Source organism: Sinocyclocheilus rhinocerous, unplaced genomic scaffold (genome assembly GCF_001515625.1).
Source record: "Sinocyclocheilus rhinocerous isolate Xijiao unplaced genomic scaffold, SAMN03320098_v1.1 scaffold1390, whole genome shotgun sequence".
Lineage (NCBI taxonomy): Eukaryota > Metazoa > Chordata > Actinopteri > Cypriniformes > Cyprinidae > Sinocyclocheilus > Sinocyclocheilus rhinocerous.
The window spans coordinates 85385-111113 of NW_015665627.1; the positions used below are offsets into that span (position 1 = coordinate 85385).

Sequence of the window (25729 nt, forward strand, 5' to 3'; positions counted from 1 at the left end):
GTACTTTTTTTTTTGTTTTTTTTTTGTACATTTAATATAATAAAATTGAAGATAATGCATTTACTTTTGGGCCAAGGCCCTCAGTCAAGTTTGACTTTTGGATTTTCATAGTAAAATGTTTGGTACGTCTCCTTGAGATAATACTGATGAACTAGTTAAAGGGATAGTCCATCCAAAAACTCCTTATTCTTACTTATTTTTAATAATGACACTGATCTTGTCTGCTTTATAAAATCTCTTTCAGAAAAATAAGCAGAAGAGGCAAAGTCGAAACACTAGTCCAAGCATCATCACACAGGACAGGGCTTTTCTGGGGAGGGAGGGAAGGGGACTAGTTATTTAGAGGAAACAGCTCAGGGGAATCCATACATGTCATCCTTCCATCCATCCAAGGTTGGAGGATTTGGACATTTATAGGAAGTCAAATGGGAGGTGGTGTATGGCGTTGGAGTTTGTTGGGTTTTTAATTTTCAATACCACCAAACTTCACTCACCTTATCCCTTCCCTGACACCTTCACTGTGCTCGGACTCTAAAGCTGCTGGAGTTTACTCTCAGTTTCTGCATTTCTATGATGTTATTATCACCATTACTTAAGATTTGTATGTTGTGGAAGAGTGAGGTAGGGTTGCAGGTGTGCTCACGTGAGCTGATAGGAAAGAATGAAGCAGGTTGTTGTGTGGAACAGTCAAACACTAACTAGACATTTTGTCTTTTTATGTAAAGAACGACATCAACCCTTCCACTGTACTGTCTTTTGTCAGTCTTTGTGGCCTCATTCTGTTTAAGTGCAAAATGCATCTGTAGTCATTTAAAGGTTAATAGAAGGGTATTTTGGTTGTTACCTGGTGAAATCAGGGCATGCTGGAATCTAATGCTGCAGATTACATCTTCATTTAAAATGTTATTGTTTTTAAGCACTTAAACACAATATAATGCAATCTCAATAAAAGGCATCATTAGGACAGTATTAAAGTAGCTGCTTCGGCACAGCCTATTGAGCTGTTGCATGTCTCCACATTCACCACATCATCTTCTATAATGCCCCTTTACTCAGGGGTTTTGCATTTCTTTTGAGGTAGGACCATTGTTTTTGGTCACTACCAGATTCAATGGTGTGTCCTCATAGTACTTTGAAGAGTTTTATGCTTTAGCCCATTGCTGGGACCTGACTTGCCTTGACCGTTTAAGGAAAGCAATATTACCTTGATGATGCTGATGGTGCAACATTTTTTTTCCAGTTCTTAAATACAATTATTTACAAAGTATTTTAACATTTGTAAAGCATTCACCTGTACTAAAATAAGTAATTACATGGGGTATTGATATGAAATCAGTGGAATTCCTTATTTGAAACTTTGTTGTATACAAATAAATAAATTGGTAAATGAATAAAAGTGTTTTCTCTTTGTCAGTCAATACTTTTACATTTCAACACGGGGATATTTAATTCACATTATTGATGTAGAAATGTGAAATAAAAAATAAAATACTTTAATGAAAGCTAATCGAATATTAATTTATTTTTCTTTTATTTATTTATTTTTTAAGATTCATTGAAAAGTACATTTTATGTAGCTTGTTCTAAGGCTGTGTTAAATCTTGATGTTGAGAATCCAAAAGGGGGCAAAATGGTTAAAAGGATGAGACCTGCATGCTAATGACATTTTTAATCGATTATTTAGGTATTCTTAGCTATCATTAATAAAATACGTTTATTGCTTTGGCGTAGCATAATAAGTTACCTCATATCCTGAAGCCGAACAGCGAATGTCGCGTGTTCCCGTTGCTTTTCTCAACGCTGATGTGAAAGGACCAATTATATGCGCCTGTGGTTACACGAATAGATGTTTTCCAGTTTTCAGTATAGTGTATAATAATTGAGCAATAGTTTATTATTCTAAAGTGAATCAATAGGTTTTTTCATGTAAATATCAGAGATCTATCCGTGTTATTTAAAATACACGTTTCTTATCCAATGTTTCTGACTGGCGAATCAAAAAAACGTCCAGTGCGGATTAATCTTGTCACTTACAAAAACCATAGTCTAACCATAGTTTGCATGCGCCAGTATGCCATGATTACTTTAGTTATGATTCATTATTTATTTATTTACATTAGAAACCATATTGTATTTTTCTGTGTTGCAGTGGGCCCCCTGTAGGAGGCTCCATATCCCCCCTCATTGCATGTTTACTTGGGATATTCCACTGGTTTCAGTTCATTGTCTTAACCACAGTGTATCCCAAGGTGATTATTTGTGATGACACCACAGTATATATGATATAAAAAATGATTTCCCCTTTCACCTATCTTTCACATCCTGCTGTTTGCACACACAAACAGTGCATTTTTAATGGTTGTAATGGGATGGACACTTGATTGCCAAAGGTAAGACAAGGAAGGGAACCTTTATTAATGCCACAAAGTTAACTATGGTGAAGCAACGCCCAGTTTACAATTAACACCGATGTATTTATAAGTACATATTTACATTATTAATTCATATTCTTTCTAGCATATAAAGCCCCTTACTCCATCCACTTCACTCCTGGCAGTTGTATGACAAATGAATGCTCTGTGCTGTGCAAATCTACTTCAGTGTTCTCTGTGGCTAGAGAGGACTGCATGACTTTCACAGCATGATATGAAAATGTCTTTCCTCTTATGCATTTGGTAACTTCCTCTTTCTCCGAGTCGATGAGGTGTGTGCTCAAATGTGAAACAGTCAAGTTGAGACTGTTGCTGACACAAGTCTGAAAGACATGCCTGTTTACTGACTTCAGAGAGCAAAATTCTCCATCAAATGAAACTAATATACTTTTGACCTGCATGTACAAAACAAGGACTTGAAGGCGACAGATTCTTCACAATCATGCTAAAGCAGTTTAACATCTTAAAACAGTTTGGAAATGGGGGGAAGTAAGTACTTTCATTTGTTGCTTTCAGACTATGTTTGTGGTGTTTTACGTGACACTGTTACTGGAATGTCACTACATGTGACCAAGTGACTTTATTTTATGTGTCTTTTGTAACAAAACAAAATATTAATATTATTGATGGCTGTTTTATTTCTCCTAACATGAGCAATTTGTTTCATATTCTGTTGTGGTGAAAACGGTAATCTGATAACGGTACAATTGTTCATTAATTGATATGTCTAGAACTTTAGCACTTCTTACTTACATTGATCAGTACATTTATTTTGGTTCAAGCCTTGTTTAAGCCTGAAAATAAAATGTCTTGCCAACAATGTGTACCAATATTAGATTTTTAGATTTAATTGACATTTCTGCTCTCTGTGTCTAGCTTAAAATATGATTTCAGAAGATATTTCACATATAATTATGTAGTCTAAATAACTTGACGGTGATTGTCTTGAAAGAGGCCATGATAAAAGGAGTCAGTTTTTAGTTTGTGAGGGTGGAGAGCACATCTGTAGGTTGCACAGAACAAGATGCTAGTTTTGCAGCCTGCAATGAAATGACGTTAACAGGATATTAATAAACTTCTTAACCCCAGACTCAAAGCAGAGACAATACCACGCTGATAAAATAGTTTGTGTGACCTTTGAAGTTGAAAATGTATACCATGTACTGCATGTGCTTGTTTTGGTCCTATGGAACAGTTTTTACAATCTGCAAAGCAATAAAGCCAGCAATAAAATGCCAAGTATTTTGTAACCGATATATTGAATGTGCACTAATGTTCAAAAGTTTGGGGTCAGTAAGATTTTTTTTTAAAGAAATAATTCTTTTATTCAGCAAGCATGCATTAAAATTGATCAAGGGTGATAGTAAATTTATAATGTTATGCTGTAAAAAAAGATGACTAACATCATCTCATTTTCACTGACTAATAAGATTTAAAAACACAGATAACAAGAATATCTGATGCAATCGCAGTGTAACCTGGTCACCACTTCAGTGACACAAAAATGGCTTCTCATGATTTTTGTGTTCTTGGATGCTTTTAGAAACAGTAAGTAAGAAATGACATAGTTCATCTATCTCTGTGATGATATTTCAGGCTCGAAATTATGTTCTGTGTATCTACTCATATTATGCGTGCTGCACAACAGACTGTGGTTAAAAACGAGAGAGTAAAATGGTTTGTGCTTCAGTCTGCAGTCCACTTCCCCTCTCTACCCACTTTGGCCTGTTTTCTACAGAGGCCTTGGCTCTCTAATTTTAGTTTTAGCTGCTTTGAGTCAGTGGTTGGCAAATTTTTCTAGGTTAAACTTTTGAATTTCTTTTGATTTAAGTTTTTACATTTACATTTATTCATTTAGCAGATTCAATATACACGACAAGTGCTAGTAATACAATGTTTCCGACATCGTTCAGAAAAGTACAAGCTAGAACAAGAAGGAAAAGTGAAAGCGTAGAGGATGCAGTCCTTAATCAGGATGAGTTTTCAGCTGTTTAAATAAATACTAGCTAGCTAGTTTAAAATTAGCTACTAATACTTACTCTCATTTACATGTCTTTATTTGATTACATGAACACTCTCTTTATGAGTCCAGTATAATTATACAGCAGTTAGTTCTGGCCCTTGAATTTGATCACCAAGCAGCGTTTTAGGAGTATGGGTACACAGTCCAACAAAACTGGGAATTTTAATATTTTTTTTGCTGTTTTTTTTTTACTGTTTGCATCGCTGTCTGTCTGTGTATTAGCAGTAGCTGGTGAAAATTGTCTCTCTTAGTAAGTTAGTCACTGAATCATTCATTCAGCGGATTTGTTTATACGCACTGATTCAGGAACACTGTCTGCATCAAAAATCACAAGTAAATAATTTGTGACCATTAATCTGTATATGAATGTGTGTACTGTAGTAGGAATGAAATCGCAATGTAGCACAATAGTCATGTTGTTATCATCATGTAACCTATCAGCGTCACAGCCATTCACAAATACTCTGCTGTGGCCTTATGGGATAGTAAAGTGTCCATTGTATGTGTACATCGGTATCTTGCTGGAAGTAGCGGAATATCTGTGTACTTTTTGCCTACTGTTTTATGAATATTGTAAATTCGGACATACTACACTTCACATACTGTTTTCACCTACTAAATAGTAGGGAACTATGCATATTCAGATGCAGCCACTGTCTTTATGAGTGAGTCATTGAATCGTTCATTCATCCGATTTGTTCAAAAACATTGATTCATTGAGGAACAAAAAGGTCATCACGAGTGCGTCACTGAATCTGAGTCAATTCAAACCAATTTACTCCGTAAACAACTTGTTTAATGAACTTGTTGCTTATTAAGCACTTTTTGCACATTTGCAGTCATGCTGTTGGTCAGAAAATCAACATAGCTGCAGCATCATGGAGGTTGCCATCAGTACTATGTAAGTAATGTTCAATGTAATTGTTTCTTTACTGTAGGTCACAGGATGCAACTGATCTTCTCTCAGAGGATCTTGTTTTGGTGAGGCATTTCCACCACTATTACACTTAAACTAATAAACCTGCTAAGGCACAGTTCTTGAGATGCCTATATACAAACAAGATGTGTTAACAGAATATGAATACAGGGCCCTGTAAATGAATACTCCATCTGGTTCCTTTAAGGTGGAACAACGTGTGGAGCCAGCAAAGAAAGCTGCCCAGATCATCTACAAGAAGTTGGTAGGCTGCCTGCAGAGTCAGCAGGGACTGGACTCAGAGAGACGGATGGTAAGCCCCTATTCAATCATGTGGTTTGAAAGTGTGTTGGATGAAATTTTGTAGCTTATTGAAATCGAGCTTATAAAATAGGCTTATTGGAAGTGACCTAACTGGGGACTATTTTCAGGCGCTGCGTAAAACAGTAAAACTCAACTGTTTAACTCTAGGGGAGTTGGAAAATGAGCCTATTTTCAAAAATAGTGGAGTGTTCCTTTAAGCAGTTGTTGTATATGAAAAATGAGTAACATTCAAAAAAACAAATGAAATGGTCATATGATGAAATGCTGTGGCTGTGAAGATCATCTACATGGACCACCATCACAGTGGATGGAGGTTGGATTTCTTCCAATAGTATATCTTGGCCTACCATTTTGTTAAGAAACCTAATCTCAAATTGATGGCGGAGAGTCCTTGAATCTGTCTTCTGAGTTTTTTTCGTTTTGTCTGTATATGTGGATGATTATGTCTGGACAAAAGGTTTTGGATATATGTTTTGAACATGTGGGAGCTGCTCATAAGTGCTAAATACAGGCTTTCATTTACTTTTTCCTCAAAAACATTCTTCATTTTTGTTCTTTGTAAAACAGGATTCAGTGTGGAAATTCTGCTGAATTTACAGTTATTTTATATTGTCCCTTAGCTGTGATACCCATGTAAACTAATATAAGTAGATAGTTCTAAAGCAGAACTATCATAAAACGTGGCACGCTATACTTCCTGATTTCTTCAATCACTTCGCTCATTCATACTTTTCATTGTTTACAGAAAAAGTTACCCCTCATGATGCTGTCTGTCAGTATGGCTGAGAGCTTTAAGGATTTTGATGGCGATTCCTCCATAAGGTGAATATTTTAACATTTGAATGTTTTAACAGTGTAAATATGTTGATTTACCTCAGGCAGAGTAAAGAGTAAATGACAATATAGCAAAGTTGCCTTGGAAATACACCCTTTACAGTCTGCTTCTAAGCACACCTGAACTTTTCTGCAGACAAGTTCTGGAAATGTGCTGCTTTATGCAAAATTTCCTGGCACGGACTCTGGCTGACTTTGAGATGAAGTTGGAGAAAGAAGTTCTTGTGCCTCTGAATAAGCTTAGTGAGGTAGCTTCTTTCTTACTACCAAGCTATATGAACTGAAACAGGCAGTATTCATGACCCATTCATGAACGATGTTATCTATGCAGGATGATCTGCCAGAGATCTTGAAAAACAAGAAACAGTTTGCTAAACTTACAACAGACTGGAATAATGCTCGCGTCAGGTGATTTTTATTTTCAACATTATGACCAGAATATGTCTCAACTTCTCTTTCAACATAAATCACACCTTCATAACTTTGCTATCCTCTTTTATGAAGACATGAACTTTTATGCACTTTTAGATCTCAGACCAGCACAGGCCCACAGGCCAAGCAAGATGGACTAAGAGAGGATGTAGAGGAGGCTTGGAAGAGACTGGAGTCTATCAAGGTTATACTTGGATATAGTTGGTTTCTTCACTAGTCACAGATTTATTATGCTATTATGGCCAATTCAATATCTAGTTCAGTCATGATCAGGGGTGTCCAATCTCAGTCCTGGAGGGCCAGTGTCCTGCAGAGTTTAGCTCCAACTTGCCTCAACACACCTGCCTGGAAGTTTCTACTTCTAGTATGCCTAGTAAGAGCTTGATTAGCTGGTTCATGTGTGTTTAATTAGGGCTGACGCTAAACTCTACAGGACCTCAGTCCTCCAGGGCTGAGTTTGGACACCCCGACTCTAGATGGTGCAATCACATAATTTACTATATGGTACAAGCTGATTGACCTGTTTCTGCAGGTAATTAACCTGTTTGTTCAACATTTAAATAGTTTGGTTCAGTGTTCGCTGAGTTCCTCTGAAGCCTCTACCTCCCCCAGCTCCACCTGTCTAGATCTGCTATGGGATTTATATGTGCCTATACATGCAGCAACAGCAGCATTTCTTACATGTTCACAGTAGCGTGTTTGTGTATCTACTGGCAGTAGCAAGTCCATACTTGCTCTGCACCAGAAATGCTAAGCAGATCTAGTATGCCAAGGCCAAATACATTAGCATTGTCATATCCATGATAAAACTATTCTCAGAACTGTCATGGTTGGACTATATTTTGTCATGCTCATTCTATTACCTACTACTTCCTGCTATCTGATCTCAAGCCAGAACCATGAAAGAGGATCTCTTCAGATTGTTCTAACCTAGGGTGCTTATATAAATGGTTATGATAAAATGCCATTTGGCTACCAACTGAAACTTTACAGCTTGTTCAAAACTCACACCACTTGATTATCTAATTTCCTTCCTCTATTGTTCATACTGTCAAAAGGCCAAGAAAAGCATGTTACTATGTATTGTGAAAAAAGTCAGCTAAACAAATCTTTTTGGGTTTCCCAAGTCAACATGAAATGTGTGGCTTCATAAGAAGAGGTCTTAGTATTTTCAAGGAATGCACAGCAAGGAAATCAATAACACAACACATTTTCTTTCTCTCAGGATCAGTACTCTGCAGACCTCTATCATTTTGCCACTAAAGAGGATGAGTATGCCAGCTACTTCATCCGTGTGAGTACCTATGTCCTAACTAAGTGTTTCTCAAACTTTGGCATCCCCACAGGCCCATCAGTAATGCTCAAGTGCCCTTTTCACCAATACCATGTCAGTTTTGTGTTCCTTTGAACTCTTATTGCACTAGATATCATTGATCATTATCATTATGAAAATGTTAATTATTACAGTTATTAGATCAACAAATAGTCAATACAGTGAGTTAAAAAACAGACTCAGCAAGTGGCTTCCTTTCTTTTTTTAAAAAAAAGCTTCAGTTATCTTTACCCTATTTATTTGTTTGTGCCTTTTATGTTTTGTTTTTTTTTCAGTGAACTTGGTGCATATAATTGTGTTTGTCTGACATTTTGCGTTATTTGTATTATATGTATAAAATTATTTATTTACTTGTGATTTGTTTATAAATAATTATCTTATCATTGCCATTCAGTTGTCCTGGGATGACTCCTTGGAATGTTTTCAGTCAGTCCAGGGGTAAAAAAGATGCTTAAGCTTGTTTGTATGCCTTTCTGATAGCTTCTAGATTTGCAAGCTGAATATCACAAGGCCTCATACGAATTCCTGGAGAAAAACATAACCGAGCTCAAAGAGAGTCACAGCCACACAGGTGAGCAGACGAAAAGGGTGATTAGCAGTGATTAAAGCATCTAAACATTCAGATCTTACAAACAGCAGCACTATCACAACTTTGAAATGTATATTTGTCTGTTTGAAGAGCCCCAGATGAGTTCATCAGAAGAAAAGGTTTTTGGAGAGCCTCTGCTGTCTCATCTTCGGAGCTGTGGAAGAAAGATTGCTGTCCCTATTGAGAAGTGTGTCGGCATGCTGCTACGTACAGGACTTAGGGAAGAGGTAAGCACACACATGCATATTTAAAAGCCACACATGCACCTACACACAGATGATTGCACACCCACATAACTGCATGCCCAGTATCAGGAGTATAGTGTTTCACTTTTCCACTCTCATCTTAACAATCTCTCACTATCTTATCTTTACAACTGTCATCTAGGGTTTGTTCAGGCTAGCAGCTGCTGCGTCTGTTGTAAAAAAACTGAAAAGCTGTCTGGATTCAGGGACTGTCGACCAGAATGAGTTCAGCTATGAGCCACATGCTGTGGCAGGTGAAAGGCCATAGTAACTTTTTTTGTGTGATTTGTGTGACGTTGTTTGTATGACTTTATATTAGCTGATGCCTTAAGGGTTAGTTCACCCAAAAATGAAAATTAGCCCATAAATTACTCACCCTCAAGTCATCCTAGGTGTATATGACTTTCTTCTTTCAAACGAATCCAGTCGGGGTTATATTAAAAATTGTCTTTGATCTCTCAAGGTGTTTCATGCCACTCAGCAGGTGTTGCATGCATCAGTCCAAAAGATGTTAAATAAAATGTGCCCATCCATAAAAAAAAGTGTCTCACACGGCTCCGGGGGGTGAACAAAGGCCTCCTGTAGCGAATCGATGCATTTTTGTAAGAAAAATATCCATATTCAAAACGTAATAATCACTTTAAAGGGGTCATATGATGTTGCTAAAAAGAACATTATTTTGTGTATTTGGTGTAATGAAATGTTTATGCGGTTTAAGGTTTAAAAAACACATTATTTTCCACATACTGTACATTATTGTTTCTCCTCTATGCCCCGCCTTTCTGAAACGCGTCGATTTTTACAAAGCTAATCGGTCTGAAAAGCGAGGTGTGCTATGATTGGCCAGCTATCCAGTGCATTGAAGCAGCTCCGGGCGGATGACGTATGAGGTCGGCGTTGCACATGCGCCACTCAGAAGTGACGGACGCGGAAGCGCAGGGGAGAGATCAAAACAAAACAACGGTCACTTATTAGAAGTACAGAACGAGGATTTGTAAAGAAGAATGTCAGAGGACTTCGATATAAGCCAAGAGGAGACTGGTTTTCCTTTGCTAAAGTAAGGAAACTTTGCTTCCTTTGCTCCTGTTAACAAACGTTGGTTTTCACGAGACTCACGCATGCGCAACGCTGAACTCATTACTCATACATCATCTGCCCGGAGCAGCTTCCGTGTAGGACTGTTGACGCCAGCTACATTAAAGTGATTATTACGTTTTGAATATGGATATTTTTCTTACAAAAACGCATCGATTCGCTACAGGAGGCCTTTGTTCACCCCCTGGAGCCGTGTGAGACACTTTTTATTTAACTTCTTTTGGACTGGTGCATGCAACACCCGCTGAGTGGCATTAAACAGCTTGAAAGATCAAAGACAATTTTTTATATAACTCCGACTGGATTCGTCTGAAAGAAGAAAGTCATATACACCTAGGATGACTTGAGGGTGAGTAATTTATGGGCTAATTTTCATTTTTGGGTGAACTAACCCTTTAACTGACAATAATGGGATAAGTGATTTGTGATACACACCAAATGTGGTTGCAATATGTGGTTAAGGTGACAAACTGCAGCATATAAAAAAAAAAACCCAGATGTGTTGTTAGGATCCTCATTGTCTATTACAGAAACATTTCAGCCATCATTTATTCATGTCGTAGGAGAACAATAGGAGAACTTTAGCAGAATGTTCAAGCTGCTCTTTTTTTATACACTAATAGCAAATGGGGACTGATGCTGTCTATTCATATTCATATACTGGTATTTAATGTTATATTGTTTGTACTGTCTTTGCAGGGGCTCTTAAGTGTTACTTGAGAGAGTTGCCTGAACCGCTCCTGACATTTGAGTTATATAATGACTGGTTCAAAGCTGCAGCGTAAGTCTGTACATGCGGCTTGTTTATTTCTGTATCGATGTTAAAACTCCTTAGATACTGAGTTTGAATACATTTTAATTGTCTTGTCATTTTTTATTTTTAGAGAAAAAGAAACCGATGAAAAATTAAAGCAGTTGCGGACAGTGTTGCAAAAACTTCCCACAGAAAACTATAACAACCTCAGGTAAGTCAGAGTTTCAACTCAGAATGGCTCATATCCACCTCAAACTAATATATTAATGCAGATTTTCACACTTCACATTCACTCTGTGTATCTTTCTTCGACTTCTCTCTCTCTCTCTCTCCATCAGATACCTTGTCCAGTTCCTGTCACACTTGTCAGAGCAGCAAGCGGTGAATAAGATGACACCCAGTAATATAGCCATAGTGCTTGGACCTAATCTAATGTGGCCTCGCTGTGAGGGGTCAGTATAATAGCACCCAGTCTAGACTAAAGTATGCATCTAAAATGTAATCTCCTAAAATGTTACTCTGACTTTCTCCTTTTTTTTAGAGAGACGCCATTGCTGGACATGGCATCTGCCTCTTCATTGCAAGTTGTGACTGTCATAGAGCCGCTTATACAGTATTCCAAGAGCCTCTTCCCCGAAGGTACAAGAACATTACATAAGTCATGGTTCACTGTTGTTAAAAACAGCAATAAATATCTTTAATATCTTATTACTTCCAGAATTTCATTTCTGTTCATCCTTTATTACTTCCAGAATTTCATTTCAGTTCATCCTTTAATGCAGCCAAACCTCTTAGACATAAAATATTTACATGAAGTACCCCATGATATTTTAAGTAGTTAATATTTCAATAATTTTACGAAACGTTTGCATGTTTACTATTCTCTGATGTCGCTTAATGGTCACATGGCATGCAAACAGATAAAAGATTTTAAGTTTTTTAGTGTTTTATTTTGAGCTTATTTTGTCTTTAAAGTCGACACAAATCTCTTTTTAGCTGTGACAGGGTCTCAGTCCACATTACATTCACACTGCTGTTTTAGGAACCCAATTAAATTTAATAATAGTAATAAAAACTATGTTTTACTCTACTTACAAAAATGAAAATATATTTCTGTTGTAACTTACAATTGTACTGTAAAATACAAATGAATATTTGCTAATAATTATAATCATTTTATTTCACACTACAAGTTACAATATTAATATTTATGTCTTAAATTTCAAATGTCTAAACCCTCAAGCTTTAAAAAAATTCAAATCCTCAAGCTTTTATTTTGGTGAAATACTGCTGAAATGCTGCAAACTTTTGCTCTCAAAAATGTTGGAAATTTTGCAAATGTGTAAAAAAAAAAAGGTGACCCTAACATACATTTGCGTTCCCAAATGCATGTTAAACTCGCAGCTATTTAACATGTTATTTAATTAAATCTTTAATTTGACTGAAACTTTTTTAGCTTTTAATCAACTCATGAACCTCCTTTGGGGAAACTAATGTAATTAGGAAGTTTTACGTTTTTTTATTTTTGCTGAATTATTTATGAAGTATTAGATATTAAAAATAATTAAAACAGTGAAGTGCAAAGAATTTTATTTTGTGAAATTCAAAATAAAAATATTTGAACACAAACTTCCTCAAATTCTTTTTAGAGGTTGATTTTGAGGTCCCAGAACTTCCTGAAAGCCCGATCCCGAAAATATCCCAGAGACCTCTTTCTGACAGCATCTTACCCTCTCCCCCTTTCTCCTCCGGTCGACCATCCTTATCAAAAACTGACAGGTAGTCAACCAACTTTGTAATTTTTAAGGTCAAGACTTTCTACTAAATGAGACTAATGAAGTTAAACTTACAAAAGTCTTATTTTGTTTTGGTTTGTGTGCTTCTAATTTCAGCTCAGCATCATCTGAGGACCTTGGGGTGACAGTAGTTGTGAAAACTCAGGTGAACCGTGATGCTGTTGTGTGGGACAACAATGATTCTAATCAAATTGCTCAGCCACCTACACTGAATCACATGCCTTCAGCACTTCCTCGTTACACTCCGGTACACGCGCACAGCCAATCACAGGCTAAGACACAGTGCTGCAGCCAATCAGAGCCAACTCAGGAGCTGCCCTCCCAATCCCAGGAGCCCACCCTGAAGATCACTGCTCCTTATAAACGTATGTTGGTGATCATAGATGCTTTTTGTGCTGTCTTATTGTGTTAGAACCTACATTTCCAATTGATTTCTGCAGCAAGGAGGTCTTTCATTCAGCACAAGGCACCAAACCTTGCCAAAGGCCCTCCTGTGAACCAGGCAGGCGCTTTCCCAGCAGCCCAGACGAGAGTGTTCCCTGTTCCTCTGCCGAGAAGCTCTGAAATAAAACCACCACCTTCACCCAAGCCCGAAAACACCCAAGCTTCATTGCCCACGTTGCCTGAAGGAGGACCACAAAAGAAACCCCAAGGCAGAAGACCTAAAATTCCTCCTCCACAACCACCCCAAGCACTGAACAAGCAGCTCTCCTCTCCAGCTCAGTGAGGCTTGGAAAAGAAAGTCGACTAGGAAAAAGCACTGGTTTGTTATGACATCTAACAGTTTGTACTTTCTCATGTGCAGTATCTTCTGGTTAAGCTTTTAACTGCAGTGTTTTTTTTTAAATACACTAGTGTTCAAAAGTTTGAGGTCTGTAAGATTTTTTTTTAAAAATGGTTTTGATTTATTTCCTCAAAAATACAGTAAAAAAACAAAACTGTAATATTGTAAAATATTGTTACAATTTAAAATAACTGTTTTCTATTTTAATATTCAAAATGTAATTTATTCCTGTGAGGGCAAAGCTGAATTTCCAGCAGTCAGTGTCACATGATCCTTCAGAAATCATTCTAATATGCTGATTTGGTGCTCAAGAACCATTTCTTAATATCAAATTTGAAAGCGGTTGTGCTGCTTAATATTTTTGTGAAAGCCATGATGCATTTGTTTCTTTGATTTACTCTAAATTTATAAATATCTTTACTGTCAGTTTTGATCAGTTTTGACCCCAAGCCTTTGAACAAAAGTATATGTATTTTTGGTTATCCTTTAGTATCTTAGATCAGCTCTAGAGATACGGGTTTTAAGAACTGTCAAACACAAATATAACACAGTACAATCTGACTTTCTTTGGTTTTAGTTTAAGGCGTACTGACACACTTCACATTAGATATTTATACAGTATATATATATATATACTGTATATATGCTTATACTGAAAGCATGACATTTGAAACGCCATAACAGTAAAATCATGTTCACACTTGTTAAAGCATTTTAAGGCTGATGTTGTTCATAGCCTCTTTTAATGAAAACTTTATTGCCGTCATTGATAGGTAACATACATTGCTATTTTGTAAATTTCTTGTGCAAAGCCGCACATACGTACAGTATGTACATATTATATTGTGATTAAGGGAATGGAGAGGTTAACTCTGTCATAATAAAACTTAAATTCAAACAAAATTCATATTAATATTTAATCTTAATTTCATAATACATTGATAAAAGTTGTTGGGCATCATATAATATTACTGTGTTGATCTTAAGATATTTATCATGTAATAAAGGAAAGAAAAATGAAAGTCATGGTTATTTTATCTGTTTTGTTTGTGCTAATGTGAAAACATAAAGCACATCACAGTAACCAGTGGGTCTTCGTCTTATCTTTTAAAGATCGCTGGTTTCTCAGGAAATAATAAAAAAAAAAAATTAAACTGCCACACAATGTTCACAATGGGAATATGAGCTATTAAAACTACATGAATGCAAAATGCAAAGTGTTTTGTGTATTAGATACAAGATAGCTAGCAGGTATATATGTCTGTACTTCTACATGGTATCACTGTACATTACATACGATAGAGGTTTACTTGAAATCTAAATACTGTAAACTAAAATTTTGCATATTTTAATGGCATATTGTTACCACTGTATAGCTAGCTGTGTTTATTGTGCATTACAGAGCAACTGTGGCAGGTTTTATTTTCCTGGATCAAATCTAATATTTTAGGAATGAGAAGGTAGGATCAAACATAGGTGAAAATTTGAGATGCCAAAATTCGTTTATGTTCTTGTCCAATAAATTAGAAAATTGATAGATTTACTCATATTGCAGGTAATTCTGATGTTTTTTTTTTTTTTCCTGTTCTTTTTTGTGATACTTTCTTTAAAATACCATGAGCGTAAGGGCAAATAACAAGTAATTATCTTTCATTTTCCCCATTTCAAAAAAATTAAGAAATAGTGCATCCAAAAAATAATGTCATTATGAACTTGTATGACCTTCCTTTGTGGAACAAAAATTTTTAGGTGAATATCCTTGGTGCTCTTTTCCATATAATGAGTCTGAATGAGAACTGTAAACTCCAAACTCCAAAATGACAAAAAAGCACCAAAAGTTTAACAAAAGTAATCCCGTGGACTTGTGGGTTGTAAGTCATACCATAGCTGTCTGTGAGGAACAGAACAAATTTCATTATTGTTACATTTACAATTTATTATTTCATTGTTATTAAAGAACCCCCCACCCAAAAAGAAAATCCTGATCTCATTCCAAACCTTCCAAGCATTTCTTTCTTCTGCAGAACCAAATATTTTGAAGAATGTTGGGAACCAAACAACATTGAACTATCTTTTCAATGAATCAGTTTATCAAGTACAGAAAACCAGTCTGGATGATTCGTTCACAAATCGAACCAGAACTGATTTGGTTCGCGAGTGACTCAATGATCCAGTTCACAGTCCAGAGGAACAGAATATTATCAATATTAATGACTTTTGGGAACTTTGGTCTGTTCCTCATAGTATGCTAAAAAAAACTGGTTTCAGAAAAATATGGACTACATTTATGATACTTTCATGGTGCTTTTTTTATGATTATTTAGCTTGATAGGCCCAGTCCTCATTCAATTACATTATAATGAAAAGAGTGGCATTTTGTGCCAATCTTTTTATTATAGCACAGAAGAAAGAAACAGGTCTGGAACAACATGAGGCTGAGTCAATTATGACAGAATGTTCATTTTTGATTTTTAAAGTATCCCTTTAAAAGTGCTGTACGATTTGGACATTAGGCATCTCATAGTGTTAGACTTTGATTTCTTCCTCTTCATCAGGATAGCTGTATGGTCCTCTCCTATGAGAGTTGTTGGTGTTTGTATTCCTGAGTCCTCCACTCCCATAATGACGTGCCAGCACATCAGCAGCCCTCTGGAAACTCTCTGGCATCCGATCCCCCAGCATGGATTTTTTGGGTGACTCACCATTTACAAAGTCTGAATGCTTCCACTCTCCTCCATACAACCGTGTCCTACCGTCATCGTCTTCTCTCAAAAAAAACTGGTTTCAGAAAAATATGGACTACATTTATGATACTTTCATGGTGCTTTTTTATGATTATTTAGCTTGATAGGCCCAGTCCTCATTCAATTACATTATAATGAAAAGAGTGGCATTTTGTGCCAATCTTTTTATTATAGCACAGAAGAAAGAAACAGGTCTGGAACAACATGAGGCTGAGTCAATTATGACAGAATGTTCATTTTTGATTTTTAAAGTATCCCTTTAAAAGTGCTGTACGATTTGGACATTAGGCATCTCATAGTGTTAGACTTTGATTTCTTCCTCTTCATCAGGATAGCTGTATGGTCCTCTCCTATGAGAGTTGTTGGTGTTTGTATTCCTGAGTCCTCCACTCCCATAATGACGTGCCAGCACATCAGCAGCCCTCTGGAAACTCTCTGGCATCCGATCCCCCAGCATGGATTTTTTGGGTGACTCACCATTTACAAAGTCTGAATGCTTCCACTCTCCTCCATATAACCGTGTCCTACCGTCATCGTCTTCTCTCAGGAGAGAGTCCACCAAAGATGTGGTTGCGTCTGAGTCCACCTCAGAGTTGTCATCGGTGGACTGTGTTTTTTCACTGATGGGATCAGCCTTCTCACACACAGGGCTGTCAATCATGGCAAAGACTTCAGACATGAGGGAAGGGCCCAAATCAAGAGTGAAGGAGCTCATGGAGTCAGAAGGACTGATGGAGTCTGAACAGGGGAAGGACGGGATACCCGTGTCCGTGAGCGAGCCTCTGTGGATTTCAGGCAGGCAGGCTGAGGGAGAACTGCCCTGGGCTGGACGCTCAGTGCGGGACAGTCTCGGCAAGGTTACAAAGCCAGACTCCAAACCTGCAAAACAAAGAAAGAAGAACGAAATTGTTCTTGCTTATGAGTTTGACCAACAGAGGGCAGTGAGAACCAACACATTGCATTTAGCACTTCCGGACTGCAGCCTAAGCAGGAGTAGCAAATACTTTCTGCCATATGGTTGGATGCCCTTAAAGCGATAGTTCACCCCAAAATTACATTTTTGTCATCATTTACTCACCCTCATGTCTCAGTGTTTTTGTCCATACAATGAAAGTCAATGGGGTCCATACAATTATGGACCCCATTGACTTTCATTATATGGACAAATACAGTCAAAATATCTTCTTTTGTGTTACACAGAAGAAAGTAAGTCATACAGGTTTGGAGCAACACAAAGAATGTGAGTAAATGATGACAACATTTTCATTTTAGGTGAACTGTCCTTTTAAGATCTGTGATTCTGACCATATAGAGCTCTGTAACAGTGCACACTTGGCACAGAAAGGGCAGCAATTACAAATTACAGGAAAAGCGTGGATACAGAAACTCTTCACATGATTGAAAACAGTGCTCTAAGATGGGATGTGTGCTCACCACTGAAACATCTCATTCATAGCTCCCGGTCAGAACAACATTATAGCCTTCAGTCTGATGGTGAGCCATTCAGTCAGCTGAATTAAACACTTAGTTTGCTTACTAAAACTTTCCATATATTGATTATTAAACTCATCAGACTGTTTGGGTGTGCATTTGGTGTATGTTTTTTTTTTTTTGTATGCGGGGGTTGTTTTTGAACAGGCTCTCCTGTAGAGCAGCCAGTGAGGCATGTTTGAGGTATTTGAATGGGTGAGGCAGACGCTGATCACTGAACTGTAATGTCTGGGTCTAAGGAGTCTGGGATTGCCACAGGTGTTTAGATGGTTTATCAAACAATTTCTGTTTGATCTGACACATGTTTTACTGAAGGACACAAAGCTAGTAAACAAACATATTTAATTCAGACAAAACACACTACGTACACTACCATTCAAAGGTTTTGGATCGGTAAGGTTTTTATCGTTTTTGAAAGAAGTTTCTTATGCTCAACAAGGTTGCATTTATTTGACCAAAAATATAATGCAACAATTTATAAATAACAAATTTCTATTTTAAAGTATTATTTATTGTTGTGATGGCAAATCTGCATTTTCAACAGCCATTACTCCAGTCGTCTGGGATTGCCACAGGTGTTTAGATGGTTTATCAAACAATTTCTGTTTGATCTGACACATGTTTTACTGAAGGACACAAAGCTAGTAAACAAACATATTTAATTCAGACAAAACACACTACGTACACTACCATTCAAAGGTTTTGGATCGGTAAGGTTTTTATCGTTTTTGAAAGAAGTTTCTTATGCTCAACAAGGTTGCATTTATTTGACCAAAAATATAATGCAACAATTTATAAATAACAAATTTCTATTTTAAAGTATTATTTATTGTTGTGATGGCAAATCTGCATTTTCAACAGCCATTACTCCAGTCTTCAGAGTCACATGATTGTTTCTGAAATCATTCTAATATTCTAATTTGGTGCTCAAGTAAAATTTCCTTATTTATTACCAATGTTAAAAACAGTTAATGATTAATATTTATGCTGATATACTTATAATGATTAATATTTTTGTGAAAACAGCTATGAATACCTTTTTTTCCCCCAGGATTCTTTGGTGAATAGAAAATATCTTTTGTACCATCATAAATGTCTTTACAGTCACTTTTGATCAATTTAATGTGTCCGTGCTGAATAAAAATATTGGAGAGAAAAAAAAAAAATTATATTGCTTAATCCTGTTCGGTACACACATTTCAGTTATTAATATTTACATATTTTTGTGAAAACAGCTATGAATACCTTTTTTTCCCCCAGGATTCTTTGGTGAATAGAAAATATCTTTTGTAACATCATAAATGTCTTTACAGTCACTTTTGATCAATTTAATGTGTCCGTGCTGAATAAAAATATTGGAAAAAAAAAAAAATTTATATTGCTTAATCCTGTTCGGTACACACATTTCAGTTATTAATATTTAATTTTATTTATTATTTGCTAACAAAAACTGCACATTCACAACTTCATTTACTGTATATTAAATTCACGTGATGTGTATAGAACTGAACTGAATTTATTGTTAATGCAGTGATGACTATCCTTTTAGACGCTGTTCTTTTGTCTGAGATGTGGTGCTACAAAAAATTTGCAAAATAATATTCATCAAGGTAATGTTCAAGATTTTTTTCAAGCTTTATAAGGATTTTATTTATTTTCATGCCCTTCCAAAGCCTAGATATCTCACATTTAAAATTCCTTGATTGTGTATCATCATACCCTCCATCAGCCATGTGGTTTCAATCATATCAGCAGTGACTTATGTACACACACAGAAGGCCCATAACTTATGGGCTTCACTTCTGCATTTGAATCGGAGTCTGACAAAGGTGAACAACACTAACAAACTCACCATACAAGTATGTGGAGTTCTCTGGTGTTTTGGGTGAACTAGTGAAAAGCACTTTCACAGGACAGCCGTTGGGTGAGTCCACGTCCAGCCGGGGGAGGGAAATGGCATTCTTTATGATTGGAGAAATGATTGGAGGTGGGGGTGAAAGGTCCTTGGAGTCGCCGCGAGGCCTGTCGGGGGTCTTGCGGACATGGCGAAGCGTGCGGGAGAAGAATCCCTCATTCTTCTCTGAAGTGCAAGAGTCTCCATCTGCGTTATTTCCTGCTCCACCATGGTTGCTGAGGAACGAGGTGTCCCCAAACACATCCCCCCCACGGCCCACATGCATGGTGTGGCGGAAGTCGCCCAATGGGGGGCTGATCATGTCTGGGGTGAGGTCACCTTTAAATCGACGCTTTCCTGAGGAGTGGGAAACCAGGCCCTTCAGGCCGGCGAGCTTGCCCAAGTTCATAGCGTCTCCGGGTACAAAAAGTAAAATTTGTTTAAAAAAATGGTGAGAACACCGTAAGAAAGCAAATTATACACTTCAAAATATCTCAGCAGAATAACAACTGCAGTTGAGTGGAAAGTTTCTCAAAAGGCAGACGCATTCAGCTATGTCCCGTTTTGGCCATCGGTCTTTGTTCATATCCAGAAAGATTCTGTGAAGATAAATGTGAGCTGAAAATATGCATGACTCCAATTCCTGAAAACCTCTGCTGCATATGTGGTCAAAGATTCTGGGCTTCACAGTTGTTCTAGGTTTGTGCTTTTGAAAAAAAAATCAGTTCAGAAATAAATTCAGCTCAGACTGCAGATATGTGGTTTAGGACTGAAACCATGTGCTCCTTCTTTAGTAAGGTCCAGAGAGTCTGCTGCTACATGCTCTGGAAGATGCAAATATTAACAAAATATCTGTAAACAATTCAGTTGCTAAAAAGAAAGTGATACAATATGGTATGAGACATAGGCACAGACAAATTGCATGTTCTGTAAAACTGAGTTAATTTGACTAATAAGTTTTTAATTAGTCTTTTATTAAATTATTGAGTGTAGTGCATTTTAATGCCTAAATTCAGCTTTGACTTCTCAGTCATTCACTTGCACAGTATTTTGGTCGGTATATTAGTATATATATATACATATATATATATATATATATATATATATATATATTTTTTTTTTTTTTTTTATATACTGCTAAAAGTTACAGAGGTCACATACCTTAATCAGACTTGTGTAATCAATGTGATCGCATGCTTTCCCAATACAAGTTCATTCAGTAACACTTGACCTGCACCCTGCTGAAGTGTAAAGCGGCAGGGAGGCTTGTTGCTTTATCCTTGCATGTATACTCTCCTCATGCTCCTCCACTCCCACTGGCCTCTGCTCCTGATCCTTTGTTTTTAAAGATACTCAAATCCAGCGGCCCACTCGCCAGGAATCTCCAGGGGGAGATAAAGGGTCTTTAAAAGGCAATACATTAAATGTAATAATCTGGGCAATAGTAGCCTATGGCTTGACGGAGGCTCCTTAATGTTTGGTCATGTCCAGGATAAGCCCCTAATCCCTCTTCCCTTCCTTCACCCCCCGAATCCTGCTGGCTTATTCCAATCAGGCGTCCCAGTTTGAAGGGGTTCTTGTAAAATCAACAAACGTCCTGTATGAGAGAGTGAAACAGGTGGATGCGTAACACAGACCATGATTAAAGCAGACCAAAAGTCCAAAAGTCTAAGACAACTAGTGAAAATATGTTTATAATTTAATACATATGTGCAATACAAATTATATTATCAGCATAACAATTTGAGTGAAAAGTTGAATATAAAAAGGTCCTTCAAGATATCTTGGAGAGGTGAGGTGTCCAAGTCACAACATCTAACTACTGGGGTGCCTCAGGGCTCAGTTCTTGGACCATTTCTCTTCTCTGTCTACATGGCATCACTAGGTTCTGTCATTCAGAAACATGGCTTTTCATATCACTGCTATGACACTCAACTCTACCTCTCATTCCATCCTGATGAGCCGACGATAGCTGCTCACATCTCAGCTTGTCTAACAGACATTTCTTGCTGGAACTTTTCTTCAACTCAACCTTGCCAAGACAGAACTGCTTGTGGTTCCATCAAACCCATCGTTTCATCACAATTTCACCATCCAGTTAGGCACATCAACCATAACTCCTTCAAAAACAGCCAGAAACCTTGGAGTTATGATTGATCATCAGCTGACTTTCTCAGACCACATTGCTAAAACTACCCGGTCCTGCAGATTTGCTTTATACAACATTAAGAAGATCAGGCCCTTTCTTTCAGAACATGCAACACAACTCCTTGTTCAAGCTCTTGTTAGGTCCAGGCTGGACTATTGCAATGCTCTCCTGGCAGGTCTTTCAGCCAGTTTTATCAAACTTTTACAATTAATCCAGAACGCAGCAGCAAACGTGTACTGCATTAAGCTAACTGAGACTTGTTATAGCACTTGCATATCATTGCTCTTTTGTTGATTTTGATTGCTTCCATTGTCCTCATTTGTAAGCCGCTTTGGATAAAAGCGTCTGCTAAATGTCTAAATGTAAATGTAAAAAATAACATGAATTCCAGAATGCCTTAGCATTTGGTTTGTCTCCTTTTTGCTTATAGTATTTCTGACCCTTTGTACAAGGATGTTCACATGATAAATTATAGTTTGTTAGTGAGAAATAGTGTATAGAATCTTACATTTATTATTTTTTTATTTATATGATTTATTGTTTATTTTTATGTTATTATTTATATATGTCTTTGTTTTACATAATATATAATATGAAATAATATTACACTGCCAAACCTTTGGAATAATTGCAATTTTTAAAAATTTTTTTAGAAAGAAGTCTCTTATGCTCACCAAGGCTGCGTTTATTTGATCAGAAATACAGTAATATTGTGAAATATTGTTATTTTATTACTGTATCACCAATTTTACTGTATTTTTAATAAAATAAATTCAGCTTTGGCGAGTAAAAACATAAATCTTAATTATTCCAAACTTTTGACTGATAGTGTATATAATATTACATAACATTGTTTTAAATAAAAATAATGTTAATATGTTTTCAAAGTATTAATATTTAGTAAGTATTGGTCAAACATGGAATCACATGTATCCATATCTAGATCTATGGTCAAAAATGTACTTTGGGAACAATGTCCCCAAACGTAACTATTTTTTCTAACATCTGCTGAGAAATGCGAATGGTTGGTGGTGTATGTCGTCGTGTAATATGCTAAACATAACATAACCAACTAATACACTGACATTCAGCAGGGCTATTGTTGCCTCTTGACACGACAAATGGCAATAAACCAAAACACACTGTCTCATAATTCTTGCAGCTGTTTTTAGTGAATGTAAACAATGCAATTATGTCTGTGCATTGTTTGAGAGGAGATGTGCACGTCAATCCGTAAACCGCAGTCTGATAGATCCCGTGTGTGTGCATGCATTCCTGGGGGAAACATCTCTGTCTATTACAGACATCCAGTACAGTACCCACATTCAAGATTGGAAACATGTTTGGGGTTTCTTTCCCTCTATTCCTTATTCATGTGGGCATAAAAGTTGATCTGTCTGATCTTAATAGCACTTGCTCTTTGCAGCCGTCCAATGCAGATGTATATAATATAATAAAAATAAGTGATTTGAACATCAGTCACACTGAACATTTGTTCTTTTGAACTGAAAAATTGTTCAAAAGGTGTTTCATATACAGTACTTAACATATTTCTCCAATTCCCCTGAAACTACATCTTGATCAGCTAGGCTACACTATAACTTAGCTAACTAGGTGAACAAACATTCAAGAAATGGCCTCATTTTTCCTTTTCACCAAATGACCTCCACTTTTTCTCTCATCTCATGTGGTCTAAAGAAAAAAAAAAAAGGCTGCCAAGGAGAAAATCATGATTACAAATATATTCCTTTCATCATATGAACATATCCTATTTTTTACAAAGCACTCAGCATGACTGTCTGGCAGAGTGAGTCCATTATGGAAAATACCAAATGCAAACAAACTCAATGGTTTTGTGTGAAAATATACTGTAACTGGCCCTGTCTGCTTTACTCGTGTCTTTATTCCCTTTATTTTCCTATTTACACTTCTTTATCCATGCTATCTACAGAACAATTACCTAATCTAAACGAATCTAAAAAGGCACAGTGGCACAATGAATACTAGTTAACGGACCTCTAATACCCTGTAATGCAAAATATAAGGAAAATGACAAATAAGAGTAACTGAATATATGGGACAAGGACAGATCAATGTTTCTGAACTAAAATGTTGCTGTAGCAGTCCATTGATCTAGTCATTTGTGAACTTTGGATTTCATTGCTTCACAGAAATGTCATCCTAGTTATTTCACTTTTCAAAGGTACAGTTTAACATAAAAGTAGAAGTGCATGTTTTCCTCATCAGTAACCAAAGCCAAATCTTGAATAAAGCTCATTAACTAGTATGTAAACCTTAAATTCCAACATCTAATTAAATTAATTTATCATAAAGAATGAAATGAATCAAAATCCGCATGACTGCCGCTCATAACGGGCATGAACTGTAAGTATGCAGTGGAGAGCGCATACTAATTTTACAGCAGCACATATTAGGTTTCCTCCGTCATGCACTCAATAACACACGACTAGTCTGTCTATATGCAACAGGGTAGACTAATTGCTGACTAAATTAACATTGGTTACGCTGTTAATAGTACGCACTAGCATATGCTCCTAAATAAATCGACACAATTCAAAATGCTGAGACATTAATGTGACAATTGAGTAAACCAGTACAACTCACCTCGTGGGTTGATGAATACAAGTTTATCATGCCCCAAAAAGCAATGAATGAGATGTATCTCCACATAGTAAGATCCTGCAGTCCACCATAAATCTTTTCTCTTTTGTACAGTCTCCAGTTTGAGAGGCAGCGGTCAGTGTGGAGCTCCGTGTCGCCTTTGGTCAGGGGAGAATCGCGGGGCGGGCGTTTCGAACACTACTTGGACAAGTTCCATGATCTCAGTGTGTTGTTCAGTGCCACGACTGTATATCTCTCGAGTAGTTTTCAGTTTGCAGACATTTATCGCGTGTTAATTGCTGAAATGTTACATATTTGACGTTTAAAGCTGTGTTTATTTAGGCCTGTTTATTTATTTGCTGAAAATGAAAAGCATTTTTGGGTAATGCCATTATAATGATGCACACTTATATAAGAGAACGACTCCAAACATTAGTCTTCCAGAAAAAGCTTTTTAGGTTACCCTGTCATGGGTGCAGCTATGTTGAAATCACATGACCAGCCCTGTCAAATGTCTATGCTACTGCTTTTCAAACTTATAATACATTATAATCATAATAATACATTATTAATTAGAATAATTAACATTATTGATTTAATAATAAAACATTAAATAGTTATGGAAAATACATTTTAAAGGTTTATCGCTCAGCTCAGCAACAAGATTCCATTTTAAGTATCCTCCTGTTTTTGTTTTTTTATCAAAGCATGTGGTGTGCTCAGGAATTGTGCTCAGAGGGAAAATAGCCCGGAGAAACACGCTGATCCATTCAAAACCGCTGCTGTTAGAAATGAGAGATGGATTGGTAAAAAAAAAAAAAAAAGCCATTTGGGGAGGTGAAGTTATATAACAGCCATTTCTTCAGAGATGTAACTGCATCGGTTGCATTTAATATCAACAGCTACAAGAATTTCACATTGTGCTTTTGTCTGTGTCTATTTGTCTGATCTTTTCTGTTATATATCTTTTCATCTTCATTCTCTGTTTTTCTCTCTGCTCCTTCATTGTACCATCAGCTGCTCTATCTTGTTCTTCCTAGAGTAAACAATCCCCTCTGCTCAAGCATGCCAGCTATTTGCTGTGAATAACATGTAGCTTTTGAATACTTTTCAGATGCTGGTTCCAAAAGGGAGGCAGGGATATAATTTTAGGTTCTTCTCTCCCCTTTTTGACTTCACAACAGTCTATTTTTTCCTTTTTTTCGCTTTGTCCACCCAAGTCTGTCTCTCTCAATCTGTTTCCCCCCAGTTCCTCCTCTTCCTTTCACATAA

At 36.8% G+C, this 25729-nt stretch overlaps 2 protein-coding genes across 3 annotated transcripts; one reads left to right on the forward strand and one right to left on the reverse strand.

The window, feature by feature from the left end:
- The first annotated feature begins 2716 nt into the window (after nt 1-2716).
- Nucleotides 2717-13599, forward strand: LOC107731399 (SH3 domain-binding protein 1-like). The gene is made up of 18 exons (XM_016542457.1): nt 2717-2921; nt 5394-5436; nt 5580-5684; nt 6441-6517; nt 6666-6777; nt 6861-6937; nt 7058-7145; nt 8187-8255; nt 8775-8865; nt 8974-9110; nt 9271-9382; nt 10923-11004; nt 11108-11188; nt 11316-11429; nt 11519-11616; nt 12627-12756; nt 12870-13138; nt 13214-13599. Exons 1-18 carry the CDS (start codon nt 2875-2877, stop codon nt 13498-13500), a joined length of 2019 nt encoding a protein of 672 aa, XP_016397943.1. The 5' UTR covers nt 2717-2874; the 3' UTR covers nt 13501-13599.
- Nucleotides 13600-14001: 402 nt separating this feature from the next.
- LOC107731423 (cdc42 effector protein 1-like) lies at nt 14002-24753 on the reverse strand. Of its 2 annotated transcripts, none has more exons than XM_016542499.1 (5): nt 24461-24753; nt 20848-21283; nt 19645-20285; nt 16337-17180; nt 14002-15815 (listed from the first exon to the last, which is right to left on the reverse strand). In XM_016542499.1, exons 3-4 carry the CDS (start codon nt 20093-20095, stop codon nt 16603-16605), a joined length of 1029 nt encoding a protein of 342 aa, XP_016397985.1. In that variant the 5' UTR covers nt 20096-20285; nt 20848-21283; nt 24461-24753; the 3' UTR covers nt 14002-15815; nt 16337-16602. The 2 variants fall into 2 exon arrangements, with proteins under 2 accessions (XP_016397985.1, XP_016397984.1); XM_016542498.1 differs by having other exon boundaries at nt 19645-20510.
- Between the last annotated feature and the right edge of the window lie 976 nt (nt 24754-25729).